We start from the raw sequence: 27,250 nt of genomic DNA on the forward strand, positions 1-27,250 counted from the left end.
CACTTAGCAGGTATTCAATATGTGCTTGCTTTAAAAACTAATTCGTTAGCTGTGCATACAGAGTAATTATTCTTCAGAATCACCCCCAGGGATCTCATGTGTCAGCTGAAAACCAGCAGAGGAAGTGGTAACATGTTCCAGGGCTATACTTGGGCCACAAGCAACCTGGATCACCTGGATCTTTGTGTAACTTTCCCTCCTTAGAGGCTGCCGAATCCTGCAGCCCCCTGCGCCCTGTCCCAAGGGCTGCTCAGGAGAGGGAGTCGGGCCTGGGAGGGCTTTGCCAAGGTCGCAAGGGTAGGAAGCTAGCCTTTGATCTAGGGCCCCATGAGCGGCCTGCTGGGGCAGAGCCAGGAGTCAAGGGAGACCTGGGCCCGCTCAGCTGCGCCGCAGAGGGATGGGGGGATCACCTTTCCCCACCAGGGCAACAGTCACTCACCTCAGTAGAATGACAGGACTGATGTCCACTGGGGGTTTCCAAACTGTGTTTTGAAAATAAATAAAGTATATTCATGTAAAGAAACACACACACACAAACTTCCTTTTCAAAGATACACATACATCTAAATCAACGCTCGATAAATGGATTGGAAGAGTGGAGGGGGAGGGACAAGGATGGGGTCAGGGATGGAGAATGCAACAACTAACCGGGGGGCCCTGCAGGGGCGATGGCCACGTACACCCTGAGCTGAGGCTTCTGAGTGACTCTGTGCGGGGCCACGGGGTGGGGCTGGGGCGCTGGGGAAGCCTCTGCGCCAGGCAGAGCCATTCCACTCCCTTCCTGGTGCGCTCTGGTTCGAACAAAAGGTTCTGCTGCTACAAGAACATCTGGCGGCCGGCAGAAGGATGCGCCCTCTCGCTCCCCAGATTACAGGGTGGCTCTGGAACCCGACGAGGCCAGCATGAGACCCAGACTCGTGCCGAAGCTGGGGCCCTGTGGCCCTGTCTCCCATCGCATATTCCCTTTCACGTCGCCATATCAGATTCTCCCCCATCTCCCACTCAGGCTCCTCTGTGCTTCCCTCCCTGGTCCCCCAGCATCTCCTCTTTTGAACTTATTTCCGTGAACTTCTCATCCGAGGATACAGCTCAAATGCCCCCCTCCGTCTTGACAGCATGTCGGAGGGATCCGTCTGTCTCCAGCATTTGCCGGGCTGAGAGCCCCCCTTGGACCCTTCTGAGCCTGCAGGGCTGGCACGGGGCCCAGCAGAGCACGGTCAGGAGTGGGACGGAGGAGACCAGCCAGCCTGATTTCCTACACAGCTCAGATTAGAGAAGAAACCCACCATCATGCCTTTACAACGCTCAGTTTCCTAGCTGGGAAACAGAACCAGTCTTCCGGGAAGGGGTTTCACTGTCTAGCTGTCCAGATAGTCTGGGGGCCAGGCCTGAGCCTGAGCCCTTAACCAGAGAGCAGGAAAGAAATGGAATCCCATCGTGCTCCGGATGTCAGTGCCAGCACTTCTACTTGCATTAACTTTATTTATTACACAAATAAGACATTTACAAAGCACAACATGAAAGGTATGTAACAAAACAGACATTGGTTTTACAAAAAAGTGCTTACAATTTTTTTCCGCGTGTGTGTTTTCCTCCTTTTGTTTTGTATTTAAATAAATAGTCTTGATGGCCTGTACGTTCCCAGGCTGTTCTAACAGGCTAGTGGAGACGTGTCTGAACCGCAGCATGCTACGACGTGTGATCCACGCAAGGAACAGACCCTGGGGGGAGGCTCAAGGCAGAGTGGGTACTGGGTGACCCTGGGCATGGCTCGGCTGGCCACTCAGCACGTGATGGTGCTTGGGACTGCGATGGCTGGGAGCAAAAATCAAAGGAAAGATTAGAGCTCCGCAATCACCAGGAACTGGGCCCAAGCTGCTCCTGTTAACATCAGCGCCAAGTGTAGGGCCAGGCACACTTTATTCACCGGGTGAGTTCTGAACCAAGCTGCACTGATCACATTCTGAGGGGTGTCTTTCCTTTGCCCTGAGTCAGCTGGAACTGTCTTTGAAAGGCAAAAGAAGCAAGTTCCCTTCTTGGGCTGCACCCGGGCCCAGCCCTCCTCCAGGTCCCAGAGCAAGAACAGCATATCGTTTTTCATTTTAAGTGCCAACTTCAAGCATTTGGATTCCGAACCCTTACCCAGACTCAGCGAGATAGAGAGTACTGCGACTGATTGGCGATGTCTGCCATGGGTGAAACCGGGACAGCAGACACCTAGGTACCATGAACTTGCTTTCCCTGTCCTAGAGTCTCCTTCCAAAAAGCAACGTATCAGGTTAATCAAAGCAGGAAGAAGGACTTGGGCTGAAACATGCTTACTAGCAGCCTCTAGTGGGAAATGCATCAGGACACCCAAGTCATTCTAAAATTACAGGATTAGCTTGGGACAAACGGGGTCCCCTGAAAACATAAATCACGGTCTTGTGTAGCCCAAGCCCTTTCGTTTGGGGTGGAAGAGCTGCAGCAGGACAGGGCGGGTGTGAGCACAGCTGCGTCTGGCCTGCGTTCTCAGCAGTGGGTGGGACCGGCCCTGGACAGGGTTGGTGGGGAAGCCCGGAAGTGGCAGCTAGAACCCTGGGCTTGGTACACTCACCTAGGCAGCAGGCACCCTCTTTCTACTCAGAGGTGGGTCCAGAATGAACACTCTGCCCTTCCCCTGGGCTCTGTTCCCCAGCTCCCCCATGAGAGGTCCCCCCAAAGAAGACGTGGCCCAAGCACCCCCATCAGGAGTCAAGTAGCCAACAAGGGTCCCCAATTCTAACTTGTCCAAACGTTCAGAAATGTCACCACACAGATCAAACACCACCTCTGCTATGTCTCCTGCACATATGCTGGATAACTAGGTGAAAGCAGGGTCCCCAACACACACCCCGAGTTTCCTCTTTCCTCTCCTTAAAATGGCTAGTGCTTCTCCCAGCCCAGTGTGCCGCATCCTTCTCCTGGGCCTCCAAACCAATGGGGGTCCTTGCCCCGCCCGCCCCCACCCCGGGCCCCGCTTTTCCCCCTGCCTCTTGGTCTGGGCAGGCCTCCATCTCTGCCCTGTTGGGCCTCTCAGGGTTGGTCAGTGTCTCTTCTCTCTCTGAATTAGCTTGACATAACCAGACAGATGGGAATGATAAAATTAGAACATAGCTTTCCTTTGGGGACATCCCACAAACACTGTAGAGTTTTCCAAACAAAAGCAACAGAGTGGATAACATTGGGGGTTGTCGGCTATTCAGAATTCAGAGATGGTTCCAAGGAAGTAGTAAATAAAGGCCAATATGGGAGGAAAGAAAACCTGTAAATTGGAAGGCTGTTGGCGTCGTGCGATTCAATTCGGCCTTTTGCTATTGTAATCAGCTTAAGTTGAAGACGACTCCTGTCTAAATGGGAAACACAGGCTGTTGTTTTCACCCTGGCTCCAAATTTCAGGGAGCTCTGCCTTCAGGGAGGAGGGCTCCGCGGTGCTCCTGGCGGGTTCTGGTTCTCGGCAGGAGAGGGGAAGGCCAGGCCCAGGGGCCCAGCTGATGGTGGGCAGGATGGCGGATGAGGGGTGGAGGCAGAGCGGGTGGATCCCTGGCAGCGGCTCGGACTCCGGATTTCAGCGGCTGAGGGGCAGCTGCGGGGCGCCCATGCTCAGATGCGGAAGTGCCGGCAGCGTTAGTACTGAAAAAGGATGACCTGCAAGAGGAGGGCGTGGGAGGGGGCTGAGCCAGGGCCTGCCCCGCGTGGTAGCCCCCCAGAAGTCCTCGAAGGCATAGAGAAGGAGGGGGGCCCAGGGCCCACATCTAGGTGCAAATCCTGGCTCAGACACTTACTTGCTGCGGGGCCCTGGGCAACTCACTCCCCCTCTCTGAGCCTGTTTCCTCATCTGTAAAATGGGGATGACAACACCTCTCTCTCAGAATGGGGAGGATCTGGTGAAATGCGAGAGCAGCAGCAAGTGTCTCCCGGGCACGGTGCCCGGCACTGGGTACAGTGCACACTTGCACGATTTCACAGAAGCCTCACCTCAGCCCCACGAGGGTGTCCCACCATCATCTCCTCTTTACAGGGGAGGCCACTGAGGCCGGGGAGGTGAAAATCCGTGAGCCCGCCATCACACAGCCAGGAAGAGGTGGACCCAGCGCTGCAACCCAGGCCTGGGCTCTAGAACAAGCTCCCTTCGTTAGACCCACTGCCTCTTCCTCTCCAGGCCACCCTGACAGTTACCATCGGTGCCTACCAAGCACCAGGCAACAGGCCAAGCCCTTCATGCAGCCAAGCACCTCGACAGGCAGGTGGCTCCGACACGCCGCGTGCCTGACACACAGTGGGTGCGTTCCCAGGTCTCAGAGTGAACAGGTGGCTGAGCTGGGGTCCGGTCGGCCTGACTCCAGAGCCCCCGTCACACGGCCTCGCCCACTCACCCCACCTTGGGCCGTGCTCTCCTCTGGTCTCTGGGATGCCTGCCTGACTTTGGACTCTTCCGAACAGAAGCTCTCTCAAGAGGGATGACTCTGAAAGACCCCTCCCCTCCATAAGCCTCAGTCTCTCCATCTGATCGATGACGGCCGGGCCCTGATTTCTAAGAGCCTTCCAAGCTCTGAACTGTGGGATCTGGGCCCATGACCGGGAATAAATGTGGTCCTGGAAGCTCACAGGCAGGTGTGGCCAAATGATGATGTGGTGGAGGCAGAGGGTGCTACCCCAGATGCTCAGAGCACTGTCCTCCCGGCCGGGCCGGCTCTGGTCTTGATGAGTGGGTTCAGGGGGCTGCCCCAGGGGGCCCTGAGTCTCCTCCTCGCTAGGCTGGCTCAGGCCCGGAGGGACTTGGGAGAAAGTCCATGCAGTTCTGCACTGACTGGCCATACACACAGCCCACCAGGCTGGCAAGATGTGGACAGAAGAGGTCCCTGGCAGCTGGCAGGAAGGTCTGACAGTGAGAGGGGAGAAGGTCATGGAGGAGGAGGAGACATCTTTCTGCAGAGCCGCTGGACATGAAGTTGGGGATATGGCCCAGCAAGAGAAAAACTCTGGCTCAGCAGCCAAACCCAGGGGCCAGAAACCTTCCACCGCCAAAGCTGCCAGACCCCAGACCGGCTCATCCTGCAGCCTGAACCAGACATAACCACAGGCTTAGCTGAGAAACCAGGAGACAAGGGCTCGCCTCCAAGAGCTGAGCCCAGCCCTAATCCGTTGCCAGGCTCCCCTCTACCCTCCAGATAATGCCCAGGCCCCTTGCTTGAAGGTGCAGGACCTTCATTATGTGACCCCCTGTCAGCTCCCCCACCGCACCCAAGGCCTCAGCGACACTAAACCCCCCACCATCCCTCAAATCCAGGTCCCTCCAAGCCTCCTGGCCTCGGCACGGGCTCCTCGTGTCCCCTGCTTCTTCCCGAGAGTTGGCCACTCCCTCTTCTGAATCCTCGAAGGCCATGTGCATGCCTCACCTCAACTGCCCTGTCGAGCTGGGAAGTGGCTGCCTGCCTCCTGCTCTAAGCCACTCACTCCCCGAGGACAGGGACCACGCCAGCTCGCCTCCGCAGTCCCGGTGCCGGGTCTGACAGGACGAACGCTCTCCCACAGGACGGGGCCGGCTCCGAGGCAGGCAGTCCTAGGATGGAGGCCAGCTGTACCCACGCTCACTGTGTGACCCTGGGCAAGCCGCTGCTCTGGCTGAGACCCAGTTTCTGCACTTATGAAATGGTGTCAACCATAGTCATCCTCCCAGGGAGACAGTGAAGGGCGAGGTCAGAGACAGCGCTGTGTAAACTGTAAAGTGCGGCACAGAAGGAGGTCACTACTGAACCAGGCGGACTTCAGAGTCTGACAGACTTGCTGCATCCCCGGACAAGTCGTGTCACCTCTCTGAGCCTCTGTCTCCTCATCTTTACCATGAGGACGCCATCCTCATATCCACAGGGTGATTGGGTAGCATCAGACAACACGTGTAAAGTGCTTCAACCAAAAGCAGCCCTTCCTGTATGACAATCTCGGAGGGGACGCTCCTGGGGCGTGCTCACCCGCCACTGGGGTCTGCGGGATTTGGGGCTGAATATGTGCTACCATTTACTTATAAACCTACTGGTCCTACTGGGCTGTCCGTACCTCCGCACCATCTACTTTCCCCACAGTACCCAGCACAGAGCCCAGCACAGAGCCTAGCACACAGTAGGTGTTTAATTAGGAGGCAGAGTAAGAGGGGCTGTCCTGGAGGAGTAGTCCCACGCCTGTCTGCCTGCCAAAATCACTGGGGCTGGGTATTACACCCGCAGATCCCGGGGTCCCATCCCAGAACTCCCCACCAGCTCTCTAGGGGCGAGGCTGGGGAATCTGCATCTCTACAAGCTGCCCAGATGACGCTGAGGCACATGAAGACTGCACTCAGCTCGAAGGCCTGACCCCGTCTCCCTGGCCCAGCGCACCCAGTGACTCCCGGGGCTCCCTGCCTCTCCGAGGACTGCCATAGTGATGCTTCTAAAAGAGGCCTCCAGGGCCCACCACGGTCCACGCTCCTTCACCTGGCAGCCCGAGGCCCCCGCCTCTCACTCTTCTCCTTCCCAAGCCTGTGTGCCAGCAGCACTGAATTGCTCTGGGTTGCATGAGAGCCGTGGCGGCTCATGCCTTCCCGGCTGAACTCTGAGGTTCAGACGTACCTGCGTCCAGGAAGCCTTCCTGTGTCTCTCCCGAGCTGCGCCCCACCCCCCAGCTCCCTTGGCCTCTGCATCGCAGTTTGATCACCCTTTGTTGTAACTGTTGGCCTCCTCGAGGGCAGGGACTATGCCTTCCTCATCTCTGTGCTCCTGGCAACTGACTCGGGGCTCGTGGGCACAGTCAGTACATAGTGAATGTAGGCTGAATAAATGAGTAAGTGAACGAATCAAGGCACAAGTTCTCGTTCAGGCTCTGTGACCTTGAGCCACCTGGGCCTCAATTTCCCCGTTTCTAAAATGAGAGGGTGTCTGAGAGCAGTGGCTCTCAAGGCTCGCTGGGAGGTGTCTGGGAGCTGAGCGGGAGGTGAGGGCCCTACTCACTCTGCAGTTTCACCCAGAGCAGCTCCACCCCCTTTCATCTGCATCTTGTGTTATGGAAAAGAGTAAACAAACGGGTTCCCAGGCTTAAAAACAAAGCTTTCAAGCCACTAAGCCACTAGACTGGGCGATGTCCAAGCACCCTTCTGGGTGTCCAGTCCTAATGCTTGAGACAACCAGAGATCAGGTTCCACAAAGGAGGCCTTACCAGTTGACCACGGTCACTGGCTGGCCTGCTGTCCCCGGGCCCCACCAGCTTGGGATATTCACTCCCAAAAGACAGGAATACAAAGGAGGAAGTAGGAGAAACCCGTGAGATGGTGGGAGGTGGGGTGGTGTGTGATATAAGCCCTCCTCGGGACCGCAAAGTTTGAGCAAAGTAACTAAATCCACAAATCTGAAAAAGAGAAGGCCAGCCACGGGCGGCGCGCTGCGAGGAGGCTGGCCGTGCGCACTGAACACACTGGCGCCTGCTTGAGGGACTACCTCGGGGGCACAGTGGGGGCCTGAGTGTGCTGGGCAGAGGGGCTGCCACAAAGTGGCATGCTGCCTGCTCAGCGATGAGAATCCTGCCAGAAAGCCATTCCTGGCAAGGTGGCTCTGACCCACCCGACCCAACCCGGCTCCGTTTACCTTCTCACCCCGGTTGGAGAGTGGCCCATCCATATCGGCTTTGAGGTGGACGGGGGGCGCGGTGTAAGGCAGCCGGCAGTGCACCTGCCCACACTGTACCTGACCTGTGGACGAGAGGATGCCTTGGAGCCCATCCCCCAGCCTCCATGCAGGATCCCACCAGCCCCAGGCCTGGTAGGCTGGAGCCCTGGGGCCAGTTTCACCTCTGCCACTTACCAGCTGGGTGGTCCTGGGCAAAATTTCAATAGGGTACCGGTTTTCTACGTGAAAGTCTTTACGAGCTATAAAGTGCTACACGATAACTGTCTAGCTCACTGATAAATAAACACTCATAAATAAGTATGTACATGCACCCCTATGTTCACAGCAGCACTATTCACAATAGCCAAGACATGGAGACAACCTAAATGTCCATCGACAGATGAATGGGTAAAGAAGATGTGGTACATATATACAATGGAATACTACTCAGCCATAAAAAAGAACGCAATAATGCCATTTGCAGCAACATGGATGGACCTAGAGATTATCATAATAAGTAAGGTAAATCAGACAGAGAAAGACAAATACCATATAATACACTTATATGTGGAATCTAAAATATGACGCAAATGAACTTTTGTGCAACAGAAACACATTCACAGACACTGAGAACAGACTTGGGGTTGCCGGGGGGGCTGGGTGGGAGAGAGGTGGAGTGAGAATTTGGGGTTAGCAGATGCTAACTATTATATATAGAATGGATAAACAACAAGGTCCTACTGTATAGCACAGGGAACTATATTCAACATTCTCTGACAAAGCATAATGGAAAACAATATAAAAAAAAGAATGTGTGTGTGTGTGTGTGTATATATATATATATATATATATATATATACACACACACACACATATATATATGTATATATACATATATACACATATATATATAACCAAATCACTTTGCTGTACAGCAGAAATTAACACAACATTGTAAATCAACATTGAAATTAAAAAAGTAAAAAAAGAAAAAGAAACGAATATGTACAGAACACCTCCTACACGCGAGGCTGTACCCCATCCATTAGAATCCTCCTTGGTGCACTGTACCTTCTTATCTCCCAAGAATCACCAAGGCTTTACCCCCATACCCTAGAGGACTCTGCACTCATATGTCACCTTCTTTATGATGCTCTCCCTGACCATCTATTTACAATTGCAACCCAACACCAACCCTACCCTCCCTGTCCTCCTTCTCAGCTTTATTTTTCCTCTTTAGCACTTACCATCATCTGACTTACTGTATATTTTTATTTTTTATTTGATATTATCTGTCTTTGCCAGCTATAATGCAAGCTCCAATGAGGGCAGGAATTTTTGTCTGTTTTCTAGATTCTAGATATTTGTGGATTTCCAGGATCTAGAATGAGGCATGGCATCTAATTTGTTGAATGGGTCTCTGTACAACATCTAAAATGGCAGTGGCGGGGGTGGGGGAAGTCCATCCTTATGTCTGACCCAAATCTCTCATGCTTCAGCCTCTTTACCACTACATTGGAGAAGTCTATGGCCTTGCTCTTCTCTGCACTTCATCCCCTTTGGTCAGAGGGGAAAGAGCTCTGTACAGAGACTTACAATTGATATGTAACTTAGGACAAGTCACTGTTCCTTTCTGAGCCCCAGTTCCCTCGTCTGTAGAATAAGGTGGTTGTATAAGATGGGGGATTCTTAACCTGGGGGGTTTTAGGGGTCCACGAACAGCCTGAGATTACATGGGAAACTGTGTGTGTGCATATTTCTGGAATCTGATTCCAAAGCTTTTTATCATATTCCAAGTTCGAAGTCTCCGGGAAACTCAGGAACCTGTGAATTTAGTGAAAGGCAAAGAAGGCTGCTAGGGGGACCTTCAGTCACGCAGCAAGAGGCAGCAGGTCCAAACACCCTTGATGCCGCCGGCCCTGAGCTGGGTTCGCCTTAAGGGGAAGAGGAAAGGGCACCTCAGCCCCTTCTCTAGGTGTCTAAGACAGTTGTAGACTTGGCCAACAAATTGTGTGGGCAGAGTCCTGGCACAGCTCCGGAGGACATGGCCCGACTCCCCACGGGGCCACCTAGATCCATTACCAACTCCACAGCAAGTGCTGGCTGGTGGCTCAGACTCCTGGTACCTAGAGAGCCCCTGGTCCTTGGCTCCCTTAACAGATGAACTAGATCGTCAGTGGGCTCTCTGCAGCCTGAACATGTCATTGTTTCAAAACGAAAGGGGGAAAAAAGTCCCTCCTACTAAGCAGATGGTTCAGAAATGGAACAGAACAAAGAGACACGGTTTCCAACTGACAGCCTGGCGCGGTGAGCAGGCCTCTACACTCCCAGCTCCACCAACCAGAACCACTGCCACCACCACGAGGGCAGCTAGTACTCATCCAGCACTTACTAAATGCTGAGGACGTTAAGTCAATGATCTCATCTGATGCTCGCCACACTGCTTTGAGATAGGTATTCTTTTCGTTTTTTAAAAGAGCTTGGATTCTTACTGTCCTCATTTTTTTACAGATGAGGAAACTGGAATTCAGGGATGCTAAGAAGCTTACCCAATGTCACACAGCTAGTAAGTGACAGGGACGGGATCTGAAGCCCCACAGTCTGACGCTAAAGCCCATATTCGATCATTAAGGAACCTGGCTCCCACTAACTTACTGTGGGCCCTTGGTTTCCTCATCCGTACAATGGGACGGTGATGTTTAGAAACATGTGTTAGGACAGTGCCTGGCACATGGCAGGGACTCAGGACACAGCTGTGCTCTCCCTGACCTCCCTTCTCTTTCCCTTGGAGCCAGAGACGGAGGGTTTGAGTTTGTGGGTATGCTGTCATCACTGCTGTATTTCTGGTCATGCCCAGCTTTGAGGAAACAATCAACAGAAACAACCTCAAAGGGAAAGAAAATCTGTGATAAGCACCCGCTCAACAGCAGATTCACTGAATGTCCATCCCCCAGAAACGCACAAGGCTACTCTCTCTCTCTCCCCCAGGTTCCTGCTCGAAGGTCACTCCACCACAGCCTGCCACCCCTTCTCCACCACAGTGCTCAGTCCCCACTAACATGCCTGCCCTCCATCCTTTAATCGTTTACTCTCTCTCCCCCCTCTCCCATCCTGCAGCGTGAGCCTTGGGAGCACACAGGCTTTGGTCTGTTGTATCCCAGAAGGCACTCAAAAAATATTTACTGAACACATGAGTGGATCCTCGTAACCCTGTGAAGTAGGCATTATTAATGTCCCAGTTTACAGATGAGGAAACTGAGGTTCTAAGAGGTCAGGTGATTTGTCCACAGCCTCACAACCTTGGGTACTCCTGCCACCCTGGCTTTCTTCTGCAACCCCAAACGCACCCATGCCACGCTTTCTGCCTACATTCGGTTCCTCTGCTGCCTGCACCCCTATTTCCCCACTCCTTGCGTCTCACTAATTCCTATCTATCCTTCTGGTCTCAGCCCACTGATAGGCAACATCTCCAGACACTCCCATCCAGCATCTTGACTACAGGAATCACCACAATTAACACCGCACGCTCACCTATCTCGTATTGTTCCATGTCTCTCCCACCAGAACCCAGGCTCCCCAGGACAGGACTTTAGCCATCTTGTTCTCTCCCTAGTCCCCGGGGCCTGGCACAGAGTGGATGTTTGGAAAGTATCAATATTTTTTAATGGCTTAATGGCTTAATGGCTTGCCTCTACTAAGGGTCCAGCCCCTCTAAGGCAGAGCCGGGGCACTTAACTCCTCTCCACAACCACTAAGTCCGAGAGACTGCGGAACCCTCGTCTGCACGCATGAGGCTCATCAAGGCCTCCCCACGCCTCCGCCGCCCACGAGCTTTCATCTACACCCCCCTCTCCCACAGGCCGGGCGACCGGGCTGTGGCGGTCACTTACTCTCAATGTAGCCGTGCAGGGTGACCATGCGAGCCCGCTCGGGGCTGCTGAACGGGGAGTAGTGGATGTCGTCGGACAGGGCGGAGGCGAGGCGGGACGGCGGCGCCCCGGAGGGCGGCACGGGATGCTGTGGTGTGTGCTTTTTATGACGCGCCCGGCAGTTTTGAAACCACACCTGGAACGACAGCCTCAGCAGCCTCAGCCTCGCGGAAAAGAGCCGGACGCGCCGCCGGGGGACCCCAGGCGGGACTGCCTCGTCGCCAACTGAGGAAGGGCGGCCACGTGCGCCCCGAACCCGCGGCTCCGCAGCCCAGCTTCGCGCTCGAGGGCCCACCCCCAAGGTCCCTAGGCCCCGCCCCAGACCCGAAGGCCCCGCCCACCCCCGGCCCCACCTGGATGACCCTTCGGCTGAGGCCCGTCATGTCCGCAAGCTTCTGCAGCGTCTGCGCGTCGGGGTTGTTGTCCTGCGCGAACTGCGCCTGCATAACCTGCCAGGCGCCGCGGGGCGGTGAGGCACGAGCCCGCGGAGGTCGCCAAGGCCCCGGCCCAATCAGAGGCTCCGGCCCGGAGGCCACGCCCCAGACAGCTACAGCCCCTCCCCGCCACCCACGGGTGGGCAGAGGGGCGGAGTCAGGAGGCCCGTTCAGCCCCGCCCACTCCGAGGCCCGGCCCACACCCGGCCACTCGCGGCCCGCCGAGGTACCTGCAACTGCTCGGCGGTGAAGGACGTCCGCGCGCGCTTGGCCGGCTTGGGCTGACTGTCCTGTTCCGAGGGCACTGCCCCCTCCAGCGTGAGGCCATTCCCTGAGGGCGACAGAAGTGGCTGACCACGCGTCCCCATCTCTTCTAGTGGCAGCCTGGAAAGGACGGGGGTGGGGGGAGCTGGTCCCTGGAAGTGTCGGGAGCGGAGTTGGCTGGGAGGGGGGATCCCAGGGTCCCTAGCTAGTCCCTGAGCTCAGTCTTTGGGGAAGGGGCTTCCACTTCTGAGCGTCTGCTGAGTACCAGACGCTTCTCTTTCGGTGTGCCCTTTATGTCTCACAGCCCTGAGGACGGGCGACATTATCCTCGTGTTACAGCAGAGGAAACTGAGGTTCAGAGAGAAGAAAATCCCAGCTCTGGACCTTTCGACTGGTATTCTGACAGCTGGCTGACTCTAGCGCCCCAAATTGGGCTCCCTCCTTGATAAACTGGGGAAACCAAGGGCTGGTGGAGATGGGAAGCAGGCAGGTTACAGAACTGTAATCCTAATTTTGTAAAAACGGATGGGAGCAAAAATGGTTGGAAGGATATACACCAAAGTGTTAGCAGGAGGGAGTGCAATTATGAAGAATCTTTCAATGTTTCTGCAACTTTTGAAGTTTTTACAACAATCATGTGTCTCATCACCTTATTTCTCTAAGGTTTAACTTTGTTAACTGGAGTATACGTTAGTTATTCTCTTTCCATTTACATTACTTTTATAATCACACTAAATGTATTCCCATTTTAGTTTTTAATACCTCATTTTTCGGAATGCAAAGGTAATACATGCTCCTTGCCAAAACCTCAGAAAATTCAGATAAGCACAAAGAAGAAAATAAAAATCTCCAGGAATTCCACCACTGTTCATAATTTTTTTAATTAGGAAAAACACTAAACAAACACTCCAACATACATACATAGAACGAAATCTGGGAAGACAGACACTAAAATATGAGGGGTGGTGGCGTTTGGAGTGGTCTTTATTTTCTTCTTTTTGCTTAACCATCTTTTCTTTATTTTCTATAATGGGCATGTGTGTGTTTAAGATTAAAAAGTAAACCAGTAGCCAAAACTGAGGGCTGGTCAGTAAAGGAGTTCTGAGACCATAAGCCTTCAGGTTCCCTGCGTGGTAGGAGTCTGGAGTCAGGCCTGACTGTGAGAGCTGGAGTGTAATTGGCAAGGTTGTGACTAGGGGTAGTCCTGGTTGGTCCAGGTATGGAAGGAGCCTGGAGTCACTCCTGAGCCATGGTGTGGGGGAACCTCTAACTCCTGGGCTTCCATCCCAGCTCCACAACTGACTTGCCCAGTTACTTGCAGGTAACTTCAGAGCACCCCAGCTTCACTTGCTCCCCACCTAGACCCACTCAGCCCTGATCCTGGCTGGAGAAAGTGATGGGTCTGCTGTGGCCATGGCCAAGAACACTCTGGGGACGTCTGACTAGTTCCTCCTCAGAGGCACTGGGGACGGGGCAGACACTTTATGACTCAGCCCCCATGATCCCGGGAAGACGTGGACCCTGTCCCTGAGCCTGAGTGTCTTGGGAAATCACAGTATCAGAGCCAGAAGAGATTTAGGGATCTTTCTAGTCCAATATCCATCTTGAAACTAGGGAGACTGAGGCCCAGAGAGAAAAGGAAACTTTGTATGTCAGCACAACATGCCAGAAGCAAAACTGAAGCTTGGGTCTCCAGACTCAAAGGCCTCTCTCCTTACAGTCCAGGATGAAAACCCCACCCCCAAATCTCTGGCCTGTAGCTGCTGCGGTGGGAGTTGGGAGAAGAGGGTCACTTCATCTCTCGCAGATGGGCCCAAGCCTGGTTCCAGGAAACTGGAGGGGATGAGCTTCCAGGCCAACCAGAGCTGTCCAAAGGTGGAGAAGGCTGCCCCATTGTGAGAATCATCTCTAGGGTTCACTGAGTGCCTCTCGGCTTTACAGCACATCGGCTCATCTATCTTTGAGGTGTCCTACCAACAGCCCCATTTTACAGATTAGGAAACATAATTTGCAAGGACCGGCAGTGACTTCCAACTTTCAAGCAAACGGTGGAGCCAGAAGCGGCCAGGTCCGTGTGCAGCCCCACCCCCATGCTGCCTCCAGGTGATAAAGGGAGCAACTGGCTCTAGAGAAGTGTGGGCAGTCCCTGGGGTGCTGGGGGGGCGCGGTCAGAGAAGGCTGGGGAGCCAAGGGGCGGCCAGTTTCTGGGCGGGGCGGGTTGGGTACCGTTCTCGGCGGCCCTCTTGAGATTCTCAATCATGGTGTCGTAGTGGATGCGGCAGAGCACCTTCTCCTCGACCAGGCCAAACTCCTCGCCGGTGGACAGCTGGCGCTTGCACGAGAAGCAAGCGAAGCAGGCCAGGTGGTAGGCATTGCCGCGTGCCCGCCGGACCCAGTCGCTGGCGTAGATCTGTCGGCCGCACCGTGCGCACTTGGTCCCAAATCGGCTGAAGGACACGGGGTGGGGGGGAGGGCAGGGGGAATGGGAGGGGGTGGCGAGGCTCAGACAGGCCATCCAAATCCTAGTGGCCCGGCCGTGCCCAGGTTTCTGAGGGCCTTCACGCATGCATTTCCCTTTGCCTGGATTCACCACCCCCTGCAGCCAAGTCCCACCTAGAAGGCAAGCTGGTAGGTGGTTTTTATTTTCTTCCTGGTGCTTTTCTGAGTTTTCCAAATTTTCGTCAATGATCACTTAACATTTGTATATTGTATTAACCTGCTCATTAAAATATAAGTGTTAGGGAAAATTTAATAGTAGTAATAATACAGGCAGATTTGTGAGCACTTAACCACTTGCCCAGCAAGATTCTAAGTGTTTTATGCTGATCGTCCCAAGTAATCTTCATTTTGCAGGTGAGGAAAATGGGGACCAGAGAGGTAAAGTAACTTGCACAAGGTCACACAGCTTGCAAGGATAGAACTTCTAGCCAGTAGGACTCCAGAGATGAATAAACTGTAACCCAGCTGTAGAGAAGCTCAGAGTTTCTTGGAAGCATAGACAGATATGCCCTTACTAGCTTTGTGACCCCGGGCACATTGTTTAACCTCTCTGAGTTCTCATTTTCCTTGCCCTGAGCCGAACTAGGTGACAACAGCTACGGCTATTTGTTTAGTGCTTTGTAGTCTATTAAGTATCCAGCTAGTCCCAGACTCTGGAGTCCTGTGTCATTCTAACAAGACAAAAAAGCCCAGATCAAATGCCCCACTCTCCCTTAAGCCTTCCTTGATTCTGCTTCTTCCCCTTCTCCCTCCCCCTTTGTGGTGTGGCTATGTGGGTGTGGCTGCCTCCACCACCAGCCTGGGAGCCCCTCCAGGAAGCAGCAGTCTGATTTGCCCTGTCCCAGGAGTCAGCCCAAGGCCTGTCCCCAGACCACCAGGGAAAATTTGTTCTTGAAGTGAATGACTCACTCTGTGACCCGGTCCGGACCCTCTGAGCCTCAGTTTCCTCTGGTGCACACTGTTTCAGGGAATGGTGCTTTCACTCATCCAGCCTCTCAAGCTTAGAAACCTAAATCATACACTCCTCCCTCTCCTCAACCCCTCATCCAACCAATCATCAGGCGCTGTTGGTTCCCTTTCCTAAGTATCTCTGGGACCCACCTCCTCCTCGCCACTGCCACCACTGCCCTCCTAAACCAGGCTCCCACCATGCGCCCCTCACTGCCAGTCTCCACACCCATCCTCCACATAGTGGCTACAGGGAAGTTTCCAGCATGCACACTTTACCCTGTCCGCTGCCCTGCTTAAAATCCTCTGGCGGCTCCACTCTACCCTCAGGATCTGGTCCAAGATCCTTGGGAGTTTACAAAGCTCAGCAGACCACATCCTCTCTGGCTCCTCTCCTCCCTAACCTTCCTCAAGATCCCTCACCCTACACTCAAGCATGAGCCCCAGTCAACTACAATGGAAGGTTGGTCCCAGGTCTTATGGCCCCCCTCTGAAGCACCTTCCCACCCCAGGCCTTCGCACAGGCTGTTCCCTCTTCCCACACTCCCCCCACACCCCCAGTCCCACGGCTCCCAGCACCACCTTCTCAGCAATGATCACACCGGTTTGTAAATATTAGGTTTCTTGGCTCTCCCTTCCACCCCTGGCATTCCAGGATCTAGAAGATTTGCCTCTGTGTCCCCAGAGGCACATTTCCACCCAAAAGAGCACTCGGAAATGCCTTTGAGTGCATGGAGGAACCAGCCCAGCAAATGCGCCCTGGTTACAGCCTCGCCTGCCTGGGCAAATGCAAGCAACTGCCGGTTGAATAAACGGTCTCGGGTTGAACTGAGTGCAGCAGAGCGGAGGCCTCTGCCAGCCCCGGCTCTAGATGTACCCCCAGTGCCATGCCGCTCTGTCGGACAAGGAGCCCTAGGGGACCCTGTCGGCGGCGGCGCGGTTCGCTCAGGCAGCGCAGCGCACCTTTGCGGGTTCGGTCAATTGCCCCGCAAACAGAAGTGGTTCCCGACCCCGGAAATTCGGCTTCCCCAGCACAGCCCGCGGTCTCCGTTCCCAATCTCTCAGTAAAAAGGAGAGAAAACCGCTTTGCCCACCCGAGCCTACTCCCGCCGAGGGGCCGACCCCAAATTCCGAGGCCCGGCTCAGGATTGGGAGAATTTCCGGGCCCTGAAGGGAGGAAGCAGGGCCAGCCGGGTGCAGAACCCTCGCTGCGCTCCAGGGTCCTGGGCCGCAACTCCTCCTTTGCATACCCCTCGCCGCAACCACGTGAAATGGGGACTCTGGCACCCAGTTTGCACACGTGGAATCGGAGGTTCAGGGTGGACAAGTGACTTCGCCAAGACCACACGGAGTGTGGGGCAGGGGTTGAGGTCCCCTCCGAAGTGCAAAAAAACCCCCTAGAACCTGCGAAAGCAGCCGGACGGGAGATGCGTAGAGTTGAATCCGGGTGTATGAACAGGAAAGGGGCCTGGTCTGACCCAGTCGCATCCCCGCTCCGGGCCTTGGGACCTGGAAACTCCCGCGCGCAAGGCCTAGGGCCCCTCAGGCTCCGGTAAGCTGGGAGTGCGTTCCCAGGCAGCTGAAAGAGCTGGGAGGGGAAGGTCTGGGCCCTCAGAGGCAGGCAGGAGCCGTTGCGTCTCCAGCCTGTCGTGTTCCGGGGTCAGTGCGCTGAGCCAGAGTGTAAAATCTCGGATCGTGGCGCTTGGCTCTGCGGGATTCCTCGTTCTCCGCCAAGACGCATCCAAGACTCCCCGCGCATCCCTGATCTTCCCGCTCCACGAACCCCGACGCCCGGGCGCGTTCTGCGCCTACGTTGGCTGCTCACAGTGCCCTCATCCCCTTGCTCTGAGGCGGGAGCCGCTAGCGACCTGTCAGCAACTTTCTCACCCTCCGCGTGTCACCCTAAATGCCAGGAGCTGTCCCCAGCTCTAGGAGCTCCCTGCGCGCAGTGTCTCCGCCCAGTCAACGAAATCATCCTCCCGTTGGATCCTTGGATGGGGTTGGGGGGTCGTTTTGCAGTTTTCGGGCCGCTCCTGAAGCGTGTCCCCCACCCGGGGAAGGGGTCAGTGGCACAAACAAGGGGCACGAGGAGGCTTACAGATCCAGGCTCTGACAAACCGACAGACTCCTTCCCAGGCGGGCTGCGAGGCCCGAGCCGCCGGATTCCGGAAGCAGCGAAATCGGCGGCGGAGACAACGAAACTTCAAGAAAGGGGTGTTCGGGAGCTGCGAAGGGAGCGCCAAAGCGATTAGGGGGCGCGGCCATCGCCCGCTAACCCCAGCCGTGTGCGCGCCCCTCCCTGGGTCCCCGCGCGCGCCACGGGGCAAAGGCTCAAAGCGCAGAGGCGCTTTGAGGATGGAGAGATGTTGGACGGAGGCTGCGCATCCTGGCAACTGCTGAAAGGAGCGGAGTGGGCGACGCGCACCGCCATGCCCTCTCTCCCCGGAGCAGGGAACGGAGACATCTGGGTGCTAGTGGCTCTGCGGGGGGAGCTGTGCGCCATTGACCAAGTCAGGCTCGCTCTCCCGGCCTACCTCTCCTGCATACCGAGTAAGAGCTCGGAAGTTATTTGTTGGGTGAATGAGCCTCAACGAAAGAGCCCATCGGAATTTCACTGCGATCCCTGCCCATTACTAAGCTACCCCTTTTCTGCATGAGGAAACCGAAGCTCAGAGTGGGAAGGCCAATGTTAAGAAGCTAGTGAGCCAAGGCGCTGACACTCAAACCAGGCTTCACTTGTTTTGCGTTCAGGACGCTCGCTTGAGGGCCTTAGAGAGAGTCTATGAAGCAAACGGGGGGGATCAGAGGTGGAGTCCTTCCCATTCCTTCTGCTTCTTCCCTTCCCAGCAAACCATTAGGAGAAGAAGCCAGAAACAACAGAACCAGCAATTAAGAGGTTAAAACGGCCCACTCCTCGGAGGTCCCAGCCCAAGGCCCCTCCCCAACGCCTCTCTCAGCTCCCCCAACATCTGTCCCCCAACAGCTGGCGGCCGCTGGGCTGCTCTCTGCCGCGGTGGGGGGCGGCTTCCCAGCTCTGAGCCTCCCGGGGTACCCTCGCTCCGGGGGAGGGGGTGGGGTTCTCCCGCTGGAGTCCGCGGTCTGAGCTTGGGTTCGGGGCAGAAGGAGGGAAAGAAGGCTGCGGGCTTGCCCTAAGTCTCTCGCGCCAAGCTGGGGACGGGAACAGCAGTAGGCAGCGCCCCTCCCAGGCCCAGCCCGGGGCACTCTCTGAACCCCACCCGCATGAACACAAGGAGAGGCAGTTAACCCTTTACTCCCCACTGCCATGGTCAGGAGGCAAGAGGGCTAGAGACCCTGGTGACCCGATCCTGGCAAAGTTGCTCCCGTCACTGGGACTCTGAGGAGGTCACTTCACTCCAGCCCTAGTACTCCCAGGGCCCACCCACGGAGAGTCACACAGCATAGCAGGTGCTCCCTGTGGGAGCCTTAGGGCCACGGGGGGTGGGGGGAGGTGGTCTTTGCCATTCCATGGGCCCCACCTTGCACAGGGGGGCTGCTGACGTGTCTCAGCTATAGAAGAAGAGTACTGAATATCTAGACACAGGGATGGTGAGTCAGGCAGCCACGGGGCTTATCCCAGTTCTGCCGCTTATTAGCTGTGTGACCTCACCACTCAGGGCCTCAGTTTCCCCTCCTATAATGTAGGGATTATGACAGTAGCCTACTCACAGGGGGGATCTGAGGAGTCAATGACATAAAACAATGAGATGTAAAGGGTTAACACAGTCCTGGCTTAGAGAAGAGCTCCCTCCGGTCTCCTGACAGCGTCCTCACCCCTGTCTGGTCCCTCTTCCACTCTCTTGCTGGTGGGACCCTGGGCACAGCACTTTCCGCTCTCTCAGGACATCGTCTCCCCCACTCTACAATAGGCAAGACGCTTCAGGAGGCCAGGAGCTGGAAGGGCACTGCAGATCAGTCCATGCCTGCCTTTGGGGGGCAGCAGCCACAGGTTGGTGGGCAGGAGGCAGCTGTCTGGGGTTTTGATTGCTGAGGGCAGTGGAGACACGAATGCCCCAGAAAGGAACACTATTTTCCCCCCAGGACTTTTTTTTTCACTTCTTGGAAGAAAATAAAAAGAAAAAACAGTCTTAAACCAAAAAAGTGAAGAAATTAAAAGCAATACACATTTTCTTGGTGGTAGTTTTTTTTTTTTTTTTTCTGCTAGCACTCAGGGGGTTAGGGGAGGTGGGAATCTGGTTGAAGCCACAAAGGCTGGTGAGGTCCCTCTTTGGATGGCAAATGGAGAAACTGAAGCAGAGAGGTCCAGCGACCTCACTGAGGACACACAGCCAGTGGAAAACCAATCTCTTCCAACAGTGCAAAGCCAGGAGCAGCACTGGACCTCTGGACCACCTCCCCACCCAGGCTCTGCAGCCTCCTGCCCCGATGAGCTTGGAGTGCCTTCCTAACTTCTAGCTTCCTGAGTCCCCAACGCTGCCAGCTCTGTCAAAGAAGATGGAAGAGGGGTCTACAGGCCAGTGTCAAGGAGGGGCAAGATAGGGGATAGAACTGAGAGGAAACTCTTCCCTGGGGAATAAGACCAGAGCCAGAGGACCTCGGAAGCTACCAGTGGCCCCTCCAGGGGGTCGTGGCCACTTCCTCCCTCCCTGCATCCTGTCCAGAGATCTTGGCCTCTCTTTGGGGTAAGTGCTCCAGTCCACTTCCCATCAGACTCTCGACCTTGGGCTTCAGGAAACAGAGGGCTAGAGGATCTGAGCGCTCAGCCCTTCCCTGAGCCCCAGCTCTAGAGAGGGGCTCTGTCTCCCATGCCACCATTCCTGCTCTCTCCAGGAAGGGCTCCTTCACAGCAGCCGCCCAGAGCCTGGGCTGCCACGCCGGGCACTCAGTAGTCCCCGCCTGGCACTCCGCCTGCTTTTTTCTCTCCCTTTCTGTGGGTTTTATTATTTTTGTTACAGGTGGGGCTGCCAGGGATGAGTTATGCCTGCAGGGAGACCTGGCTGGGGGAGAAATGATCAGAAGAGCCACAATTCTTCTCTCATCCCAAGGAATGTGAGCTTTTATTCCCTCCATTTTCTTAACCAAAAATCTGTTTTAGTTTTGCTTTGGGGGCTCTTGTCACTGCTGGAAAAGGATTAGCGCTCGGAACCTGCAGCCCAGAAATGGCCCATCCCCATCCTTGCTCCCCAGACTGCCTGAGGAAATGCCATCAGGGGATTATGCCTGGAATCCTGTCACCAATGGTGACGGTGGTGACACCCATAGCACCTACACTTTAGGGAGCCTCTACTGAGCCTTCCTCCCTTCACTGGCCTCCTTGGCAGCTGAGAGAGACAACCCTGGTAGGAGGACACTGAGGGCAGAAAGATGCAGTGATTTGCCCAAGGGCACACCGTGATCCAGGGTTGGCCTGATGGAGCCTGGTCTCTGTGTCTCCACAACAGCTGGACATCCCGTTCCCCCCGCCACCACAGTGGGAAGGGGGACTCCACAGCCAGTGAAGTGCTGAACAGTGAGATTAGGATCTGAGTTTTGACTAATCCTTGAAGGTCTAGGAAAGCACATCAACCAAGGGGGCTTGGTCCAGCCTGGGCATGAGCTGGGGCTGGAGATGCAGCAAGGACATGTGGCTCACAGGGTGGCAGGTCTGTCCCCACCAGGAGAGCAAGGAGAGGGGGCCAGGCCTGCCTTACTCTACGGGAAGAGGCCTGCTGGGTTCCCCAGGCCTCAGCCGTGTCCCTGGATAGCTGATGAACCCGAGGAGCCCTGAAAGAGTAGCTGGCTTGTTTTTTTTTACCAACTGGAGTCAGGCCTAGAGCAGGGCGCTGGCTACACAGGGACCCTAACCTCCCTCTCCTGCCCTGGCCAGCTAAGTGTCAGATGGGACAGTGGAGGGAAGACATCACACTCCGGTTACACACCACACAATGATAACCCTGCTCTCACATACACACACACACCACAGCCCACATCCACAAATCCACATTCACCTCACACCGTTGAGCCCCCAGTGCCTGGGTTAAGGCCGTAAGCAGAAATGCCCGCTCAGAGGAGGGCTGTGTGGCGGGTTGGGGAGTGAAGGGATTTCACAATCCTCACCTGCTCACCTCCACATCCCAGTCCAGATGTAAACTTGCTCTGACCACCTTGCACAACACACCCACACACACGGTCCCAACACTCACACAGCCACACACTCTCTACACTCACACATAAACTAGAAGACAAATGCTTGTTGTAAAGGAACACCTACGCTGTCCACACACCCCTCACCCTGCTCAGTGACACATTCCCCCAGCGCCACTGCACAGATCCGGACAAGACAGACACACAAGCATCCTTGAGCCCCATGAGTCCCAGGCCACCTGGCAGAGCCGCCCCTCCCCATGCACACCCCAGCGGCACTGCCACTCACAGCCACGCACCAGGAAGAGTCCGTTTTTCTAACCCAGCTTCCTAAGGTTTCCTTAGAGTGCCCCAGCCCCCAGTGCTGCCAGCTTCTTCCTAGATTCAAGGTCCTCTCTTTCCAAGTTCCCAGAGACTCAATGCCGGGGAAGGGGGCGGCATTGCCTTCTACTGCATCCCCTGACTCAGGGGATCTTTCTGGGGCTGGGGTCTTCCCAGGAAGACTGAAGCCATGACCTCTCCCGAGGCAAGGATGGGAAGGAGGTCGGCGGACTGGGGGGGGTGGTGGTTATAGGGGAGTAGCTTTCTCCACTTCCTGAGAAAGCCCTTGGGAACAGGCGTGCGGCCCAGGAACCAATCCCACTCTACTCTCTTTGGACTCTGTAGGCCCTTTGGCCGGGCTTCAGGCCTGCTTCACGCTTCCCGCCGGGACCGGGCCGGCAGCCGCTGCTCCTCTGACCTCGCAGTGACCTCGACCCCGTGACCGGGTCAGGCCCGAGCCGCGCGGTGAGAAGTCAGGCGCAGGCGGCGGAGAAGCGGCGGGAGGACTAGCCGGGCCGCTGTTGAGAGCTGAGCGGCCGGGACGCGGCACCGCGGCACGGAGAGCGCAGCCCAGGGTGATCCTACGCGGGGCCCTGGCTACGGCGCCTGACTCCCCCTTCCTGTCCCTGCGGCCCGAAGTCAGAGCCTAGACCCCAGAGAGGCTGAAGCCGGGGCCCGAAACGACGACGGAGCTGGGACTGGAACAGGCGCCTGGGATGCAGGCAGAACCCCAGACTCGAAACACTATACTCGAGCGATGCCGGGGTCTGAGTTGAGGCGGAGCCGGAGACCGAGGTCGGGAGTTAGATCGATGAGCTTGAATATGGGTTCGGATCCGAGACCGATGCGAGGCTAGTGCTTGGGGCCGGACCAGACTCGAATCCAGCCTCGAAGCCGGCCGGGGTCAAAGCCGAGACCAGAGCCAGGGCAAGAGTCTGGAGCCCAGCCCAGGGTCCTGCCCGGGAGAGACGGCGGCTTGGCTGGAGTAGGAGTAGGGTTGGAACCCAGAGCCGGAGCGCACCGGAGATGCAGCCAGGTCGGCTGGGATACGAGCGGATCGGGGCAAGACGGGGACATCAGAGCTCGACCAACGCGCTGAAGGTCGGAACTTAAGCCTGAGACTCGTGCAGGATCCGAGACCGAGCCAGAGACGCGACCAAACCCGAGTGGGCCACAGCAACCGGAGGCGGATCCCCGGCCCGAACCTGTGCTGGCACCCGCGCTCGGCCTGGAGCTCCTGGTTCGTGGCGCCGAGAGCCGGTGGGCTGGGCCCTCGCGGCGCGCCAGAGCATTCAGGACGCGGGGCTCCGGAGCCAGAGACAGCGCGTCGCAAAGGCGGCCTCCGCGCGCCGGTGGCCCGCCGGCGGCGACATTGCTGGCCCAGCGGCCGCAGCCTACCTGAAGTAGTCCATCTTGCAGAAGATCTCCTTGTTCTTGATGTAGCAGCTGTTCTGCTGCCTCAGCGACGTGCGACACACGGAGCACTCGAGGCACCGCACGTGCCAGATGAGGTTGTTGACCTGGGGAGGGGGCGGAGATGGGGGGCGGCTCAGCGCGGGCCTCTTTTCACACCCGGCCCCAGCCTCCCCGGGCCCATTTGCAGACAGATACGCCGGAGCTCTGAAGGTACATGGGACTTCCCCACTTTTCCTCTGTAACACAGACTCAGGGAGGTAGAAATCAACTCTGCCCATTTTTCAGACAGGAACCCGGGAGCGCAGAGAGACGCTACGATTTGCCCGAAGCCACGCAGTCAGGCAGGGATGAGCCAGGTTTCGAATTTAGTGGACCTGGCGCCGGCGTCCTTTCCCTGCAGTCCTCTGGGTTGCAACCCACACCCCGCCAACACACGCAACACTCCGCCCCTGTCTCACCTTGAGCAGATATCGGTCCAGGATCTCGAGGCCGCAGCTGGAGCAGATGTTCTTGCCGGCAGACGGCACGGAGGAGGCGGCAGAGGGCGGTGAGCAGACAGATGGCGTGCTGGGCGTACAGGGAGAGGCCCGACCCTCGTCCTTGTCCAGAGGGCCTGCCAGGGCCTCAGCGTCCGACTGAGCCTGCAGTGGGGAAAGAGAGAGAGCCGCGCTCTGAGCTGAGGGCTAAGCCAGGTGCCCAGCGTTGCTGCTGCCTCGGAGACAAATCTGGGGCCTCAGCGAACCAACTAACAACGAAATGCCCCCGAAACGACAAGCCACGGACTACAGGACAGCAATGGAAGGGCCTACTGGAGAGGACAGGACGGCGCCAACTTTTAGCACGCGCTTCCCAGGTGCCAGGAGCGGTCAAAGCTCACATTCCCGGCCAGAAAACCGAGGCTCAGAGAGGGGCGGCGCCCTCCGGGAGTCCCCCAGCGCACGGGCAGCTGCTCGGGGCCGGAAAGCCGGGTCAGCTCCCCAGGGCCCGGCCGCCGGGAGACCGGGGGCCGAAAGCAGGGCCGAACGAACTCACCATGGCGGGCGGCGCGGTCCCTTCAAGGCAGCGGGTGGTCGCTTTGCAGCCGGACCCTGGCTGGGCCATCACCTGGGGGAGGGGGGAGGGAACGCAGGCGGCGGCGGCTGCAGAACTGGCTCCGCGCAGCCTGAGCCCAGCGCCTCCCCGCGCCTGTTATATAAACCGGCGCGGAACAATGAGTCCTAACTTTGTAGTGGGCATTTAAAGCCCTTCCCCACAAAAGCGGTGTCTCTCTAATGAAGCAATTTGAATTTGGATTGGATTTTTTCCCTCTCTCTCCCCCTCTCCCTGCACTTAACCCGTGGCTCTTGAAGTAATCGCTTAGTTCCCTTGCAATACAAGCCTCTGAGGGGGAAAAAAAACACGCGCACACATACAAACTACCTGCAATTAGAAATTGTCGTGAATGCCCAAGATAAGAGGTAGCCAGAGTGTCAATTCCAACTGTCAATCAGTGAGATCCATCAGGCCGCCCAAAGAATTGCAAATTTGATTTTTTAATGGTAGTAATTAAAAATCGAATTTTTTCTCCCTCCACCCACCCCCTTCCTCGCTCCCTTCTCCTCCTCTCGACACAAAATGCAAAAAGGAGAAAAGAGAGAAAGAAAGAAAATAAAAAAGAGGTGGGGGGTGGGCGCTTGAGGAAAATAAAACCGAGAGCGTTGGGAGCATTAGCCCGTCCGCCCCGCGCGCGCGGCGAAATCGGTGCGGCGATACCGACTCGGATTCAGGCGCCTTTCGCGGGCCAGTCGGAGGGAAACCCAGAGCAAAACAGGGGCTAGATCGGGGCCGAAACGGGACCAAAAAGAGAAAACGGAGGCGTCCAAGAAGAGGAAAAAGCACCCTCCAGCCCCTCGGAGCGCCCGGGACCGGCCCCGCGCCGAGATTCTCAGCCTTGCGCCCGCACAACCCCCGGCGCATTGGCGCTATCAGCGCCTATTCAGACGGACAATACCCGCCTCGCCTCCTCTTGATTCGCCTGTGTCTTTGCTAAATCGCTTTTTGAGAAATTCCTTCAACATTTGCATAATGTGTTCCCGCTTTCCGCGACCCCCCCTCGCGCTCCTGCATGCTCACACACTCACATACACACACTCCCAAGCGCACCCCAGCACCCCTCCGCTCTGCGGCCGCCCGCCACCCGGCCCGGCCCGGCTGGGTCTCGGCCCCTGTCCGACCCCGGCCCGGACGGCTCACCCACTCGCTCTCTCGCTCGCTCACCTGGTCGGTGGCGGGGCCGCCCTCGGCCGGCAGCCGGCAGCCCTCGGGCAGCGCCGGGGCGGCGTTCTCATGCTTCCAGTACATGGGCCGGGGAGCCGCGGGCTCGGCGGGCGCGCAGCGCGGAGAGCCGCGCCGAGGGGGGCCACGGCCGCAGTGGGAGCAAAGGCTGAAGCAGGAGCAGGAGGAGAGCGGAGGCGCCGGCCCCGCCGCCCCGGGCCCGGTCCCAGCCGCAGCCGCAGCCCCCGCCCCCGCCCCTAGCCCCGGCCCGTGCGCAGCCCTGGCCTCCCTGGCTGCCTCCGCCGCCGTCTCGGAAGAAGGTCCCGACAAACTTGGAGAGGCCCCCGCCCCCTCCTTCTTCTCCTCCTCCCGCTCCTCGTAGTCCTCTCCCTCCTCCTCTCCCTCCTCCTCTCCCTCTTCCTCTCCCTCCTCCTCGTCCTCCTCCTCGTCCTCCTCCCCCTCCAGCTGCGGCGGCGGCTGCCCTGCCGCTGGAGCCCCGCTCGGTTCAAGATGAGTCATGCGTGACCAATCCCCTCCCCGCCAAGGGAGAGCGAGACACAGCGAAGCAGCGACCCAGAGATACACACAGACATATAGACACACAGAAACTCAGAGCTGCTGACGGAGAGACTCAGAGACACGCTGACATACAAAGGCACCCGCAGGCACACACGCACCCAGCTCTCACCACCGCCCCTCCCTCAAGGGGCACCCACAGACCTCAGGCACAGCCCCACTTACTGGTACAAGAGGGACCCATGGTCACACCTTGGGCCGAGTTGAGTTTCATATCAAGTCACACATTATACTCCGTTGATGCAATCCATGCCTCCTACGTTTGTGTACATCTGATGCAAATGATGACCTGTTCGCATCATTTACAGGAGCACAAGACATCTACACATACTCACACACCTGCGCAGCTGCCTCTGCTCCATAACAACTAAAGAGCACACCAGTTCCTCAGGGCTTGGGCTACATCGCATCCTAAATGGGATTGGGCTGGGTTGGGAGGGGTGTTCCCCTGAATTCTCCAGGGAGGGATTGCCTGGGACACCCCCTTCTTTGCAGAATTTGCTGAGCTATCCAGTCTAATGCCATCTCACCTTCTCTAGGGTTCTACTGATAGTGAGAGAAGTGGGGAAAGCAAGGAGGCCCAGGCATTTAGATAGGAGACACAGCCCCCAAAGACTCAGACACAAAAGCCTTAAACTCAAAGACAAGGCCTTACACACACTAACACACTACATACACACACAAGTGGACACTCACAGCCTCAATGCCCTTCCCACACAAACTGAGCTTAGGGAGACATGTAAATATACATCATCTTCTGAAAACAAACATGCACACTTAGATCTGGCCCTACAGACACTACACACCCCACCTCCACCAAGTCGCACATACCAACACCTCCCTAATGGCCCTCATT

At 56.5% G+C, this 27,250-nt stretch overlaps 1 protein-coding gene across 2 annotated transcripts; it reads right to left on the reverse strand.

Annotated features, from left to right (window-relative positions):
- Positions 1–1,498: 1,498 nt before the first annotated feature.
- LHX6 (LIM homeobox 6) lies at positions 1,499–26,050 on the reverse strand. 2 transcript variants are annotated; one of them, XM_036856421.1, is made up of 10 exons: positions 25,822–26,050; positions 24,598–24,669; positions 24,024–24,206; positions 23,548–23,669; positions 14,506–14,726; positions 12,246–12,346; positions 11,935–12,030; positions 11,543–11,717; positions 7,632–7,735; positions 1,499–3,666 (listed from the first exon to the last, which is right to left on the reverse strand). In XM_036856421.1, exons 1-10 carry the CDS (start codon positions 25,903–25,905, stop codon positions 3,646–3,648), a joined length of 1,179 nt encoding a protein of 392 aa, XP_036712316.1. In that variant the 5' UTR covers positions 25,906–26,050; the 3' UTR covers positions 1,499–3,645. The 2 variants fall into 2 exon arrangements, with proteins under 2 accessions (XP_036712316.1, XP_036712317.1); XM_036856422.1 differs by lacking the exon at positions 7,632–7,735 and having other exon boundaries at positions 3,026–3,666.
- Between the last annotated feature and the right edge of the window lie 1,200 nt (positions 26,051–27,250).

Source organism: Balaenoptera musculus, chromosome 6 (assembly GCF_009873245.2).
Source record: "Balaenoptera musculus isolate JJ_BM4_2016_0621 chromosome 6, mBalMus1.pri.v3, whole genome shotgun sequence".
Lineage (NCBI taxonomy): Eukaryota > Metazoa > Chordata > Mammalia > Artiodactyla > Balaenopteridae > Balaenoptera > Balaenoptera musculus.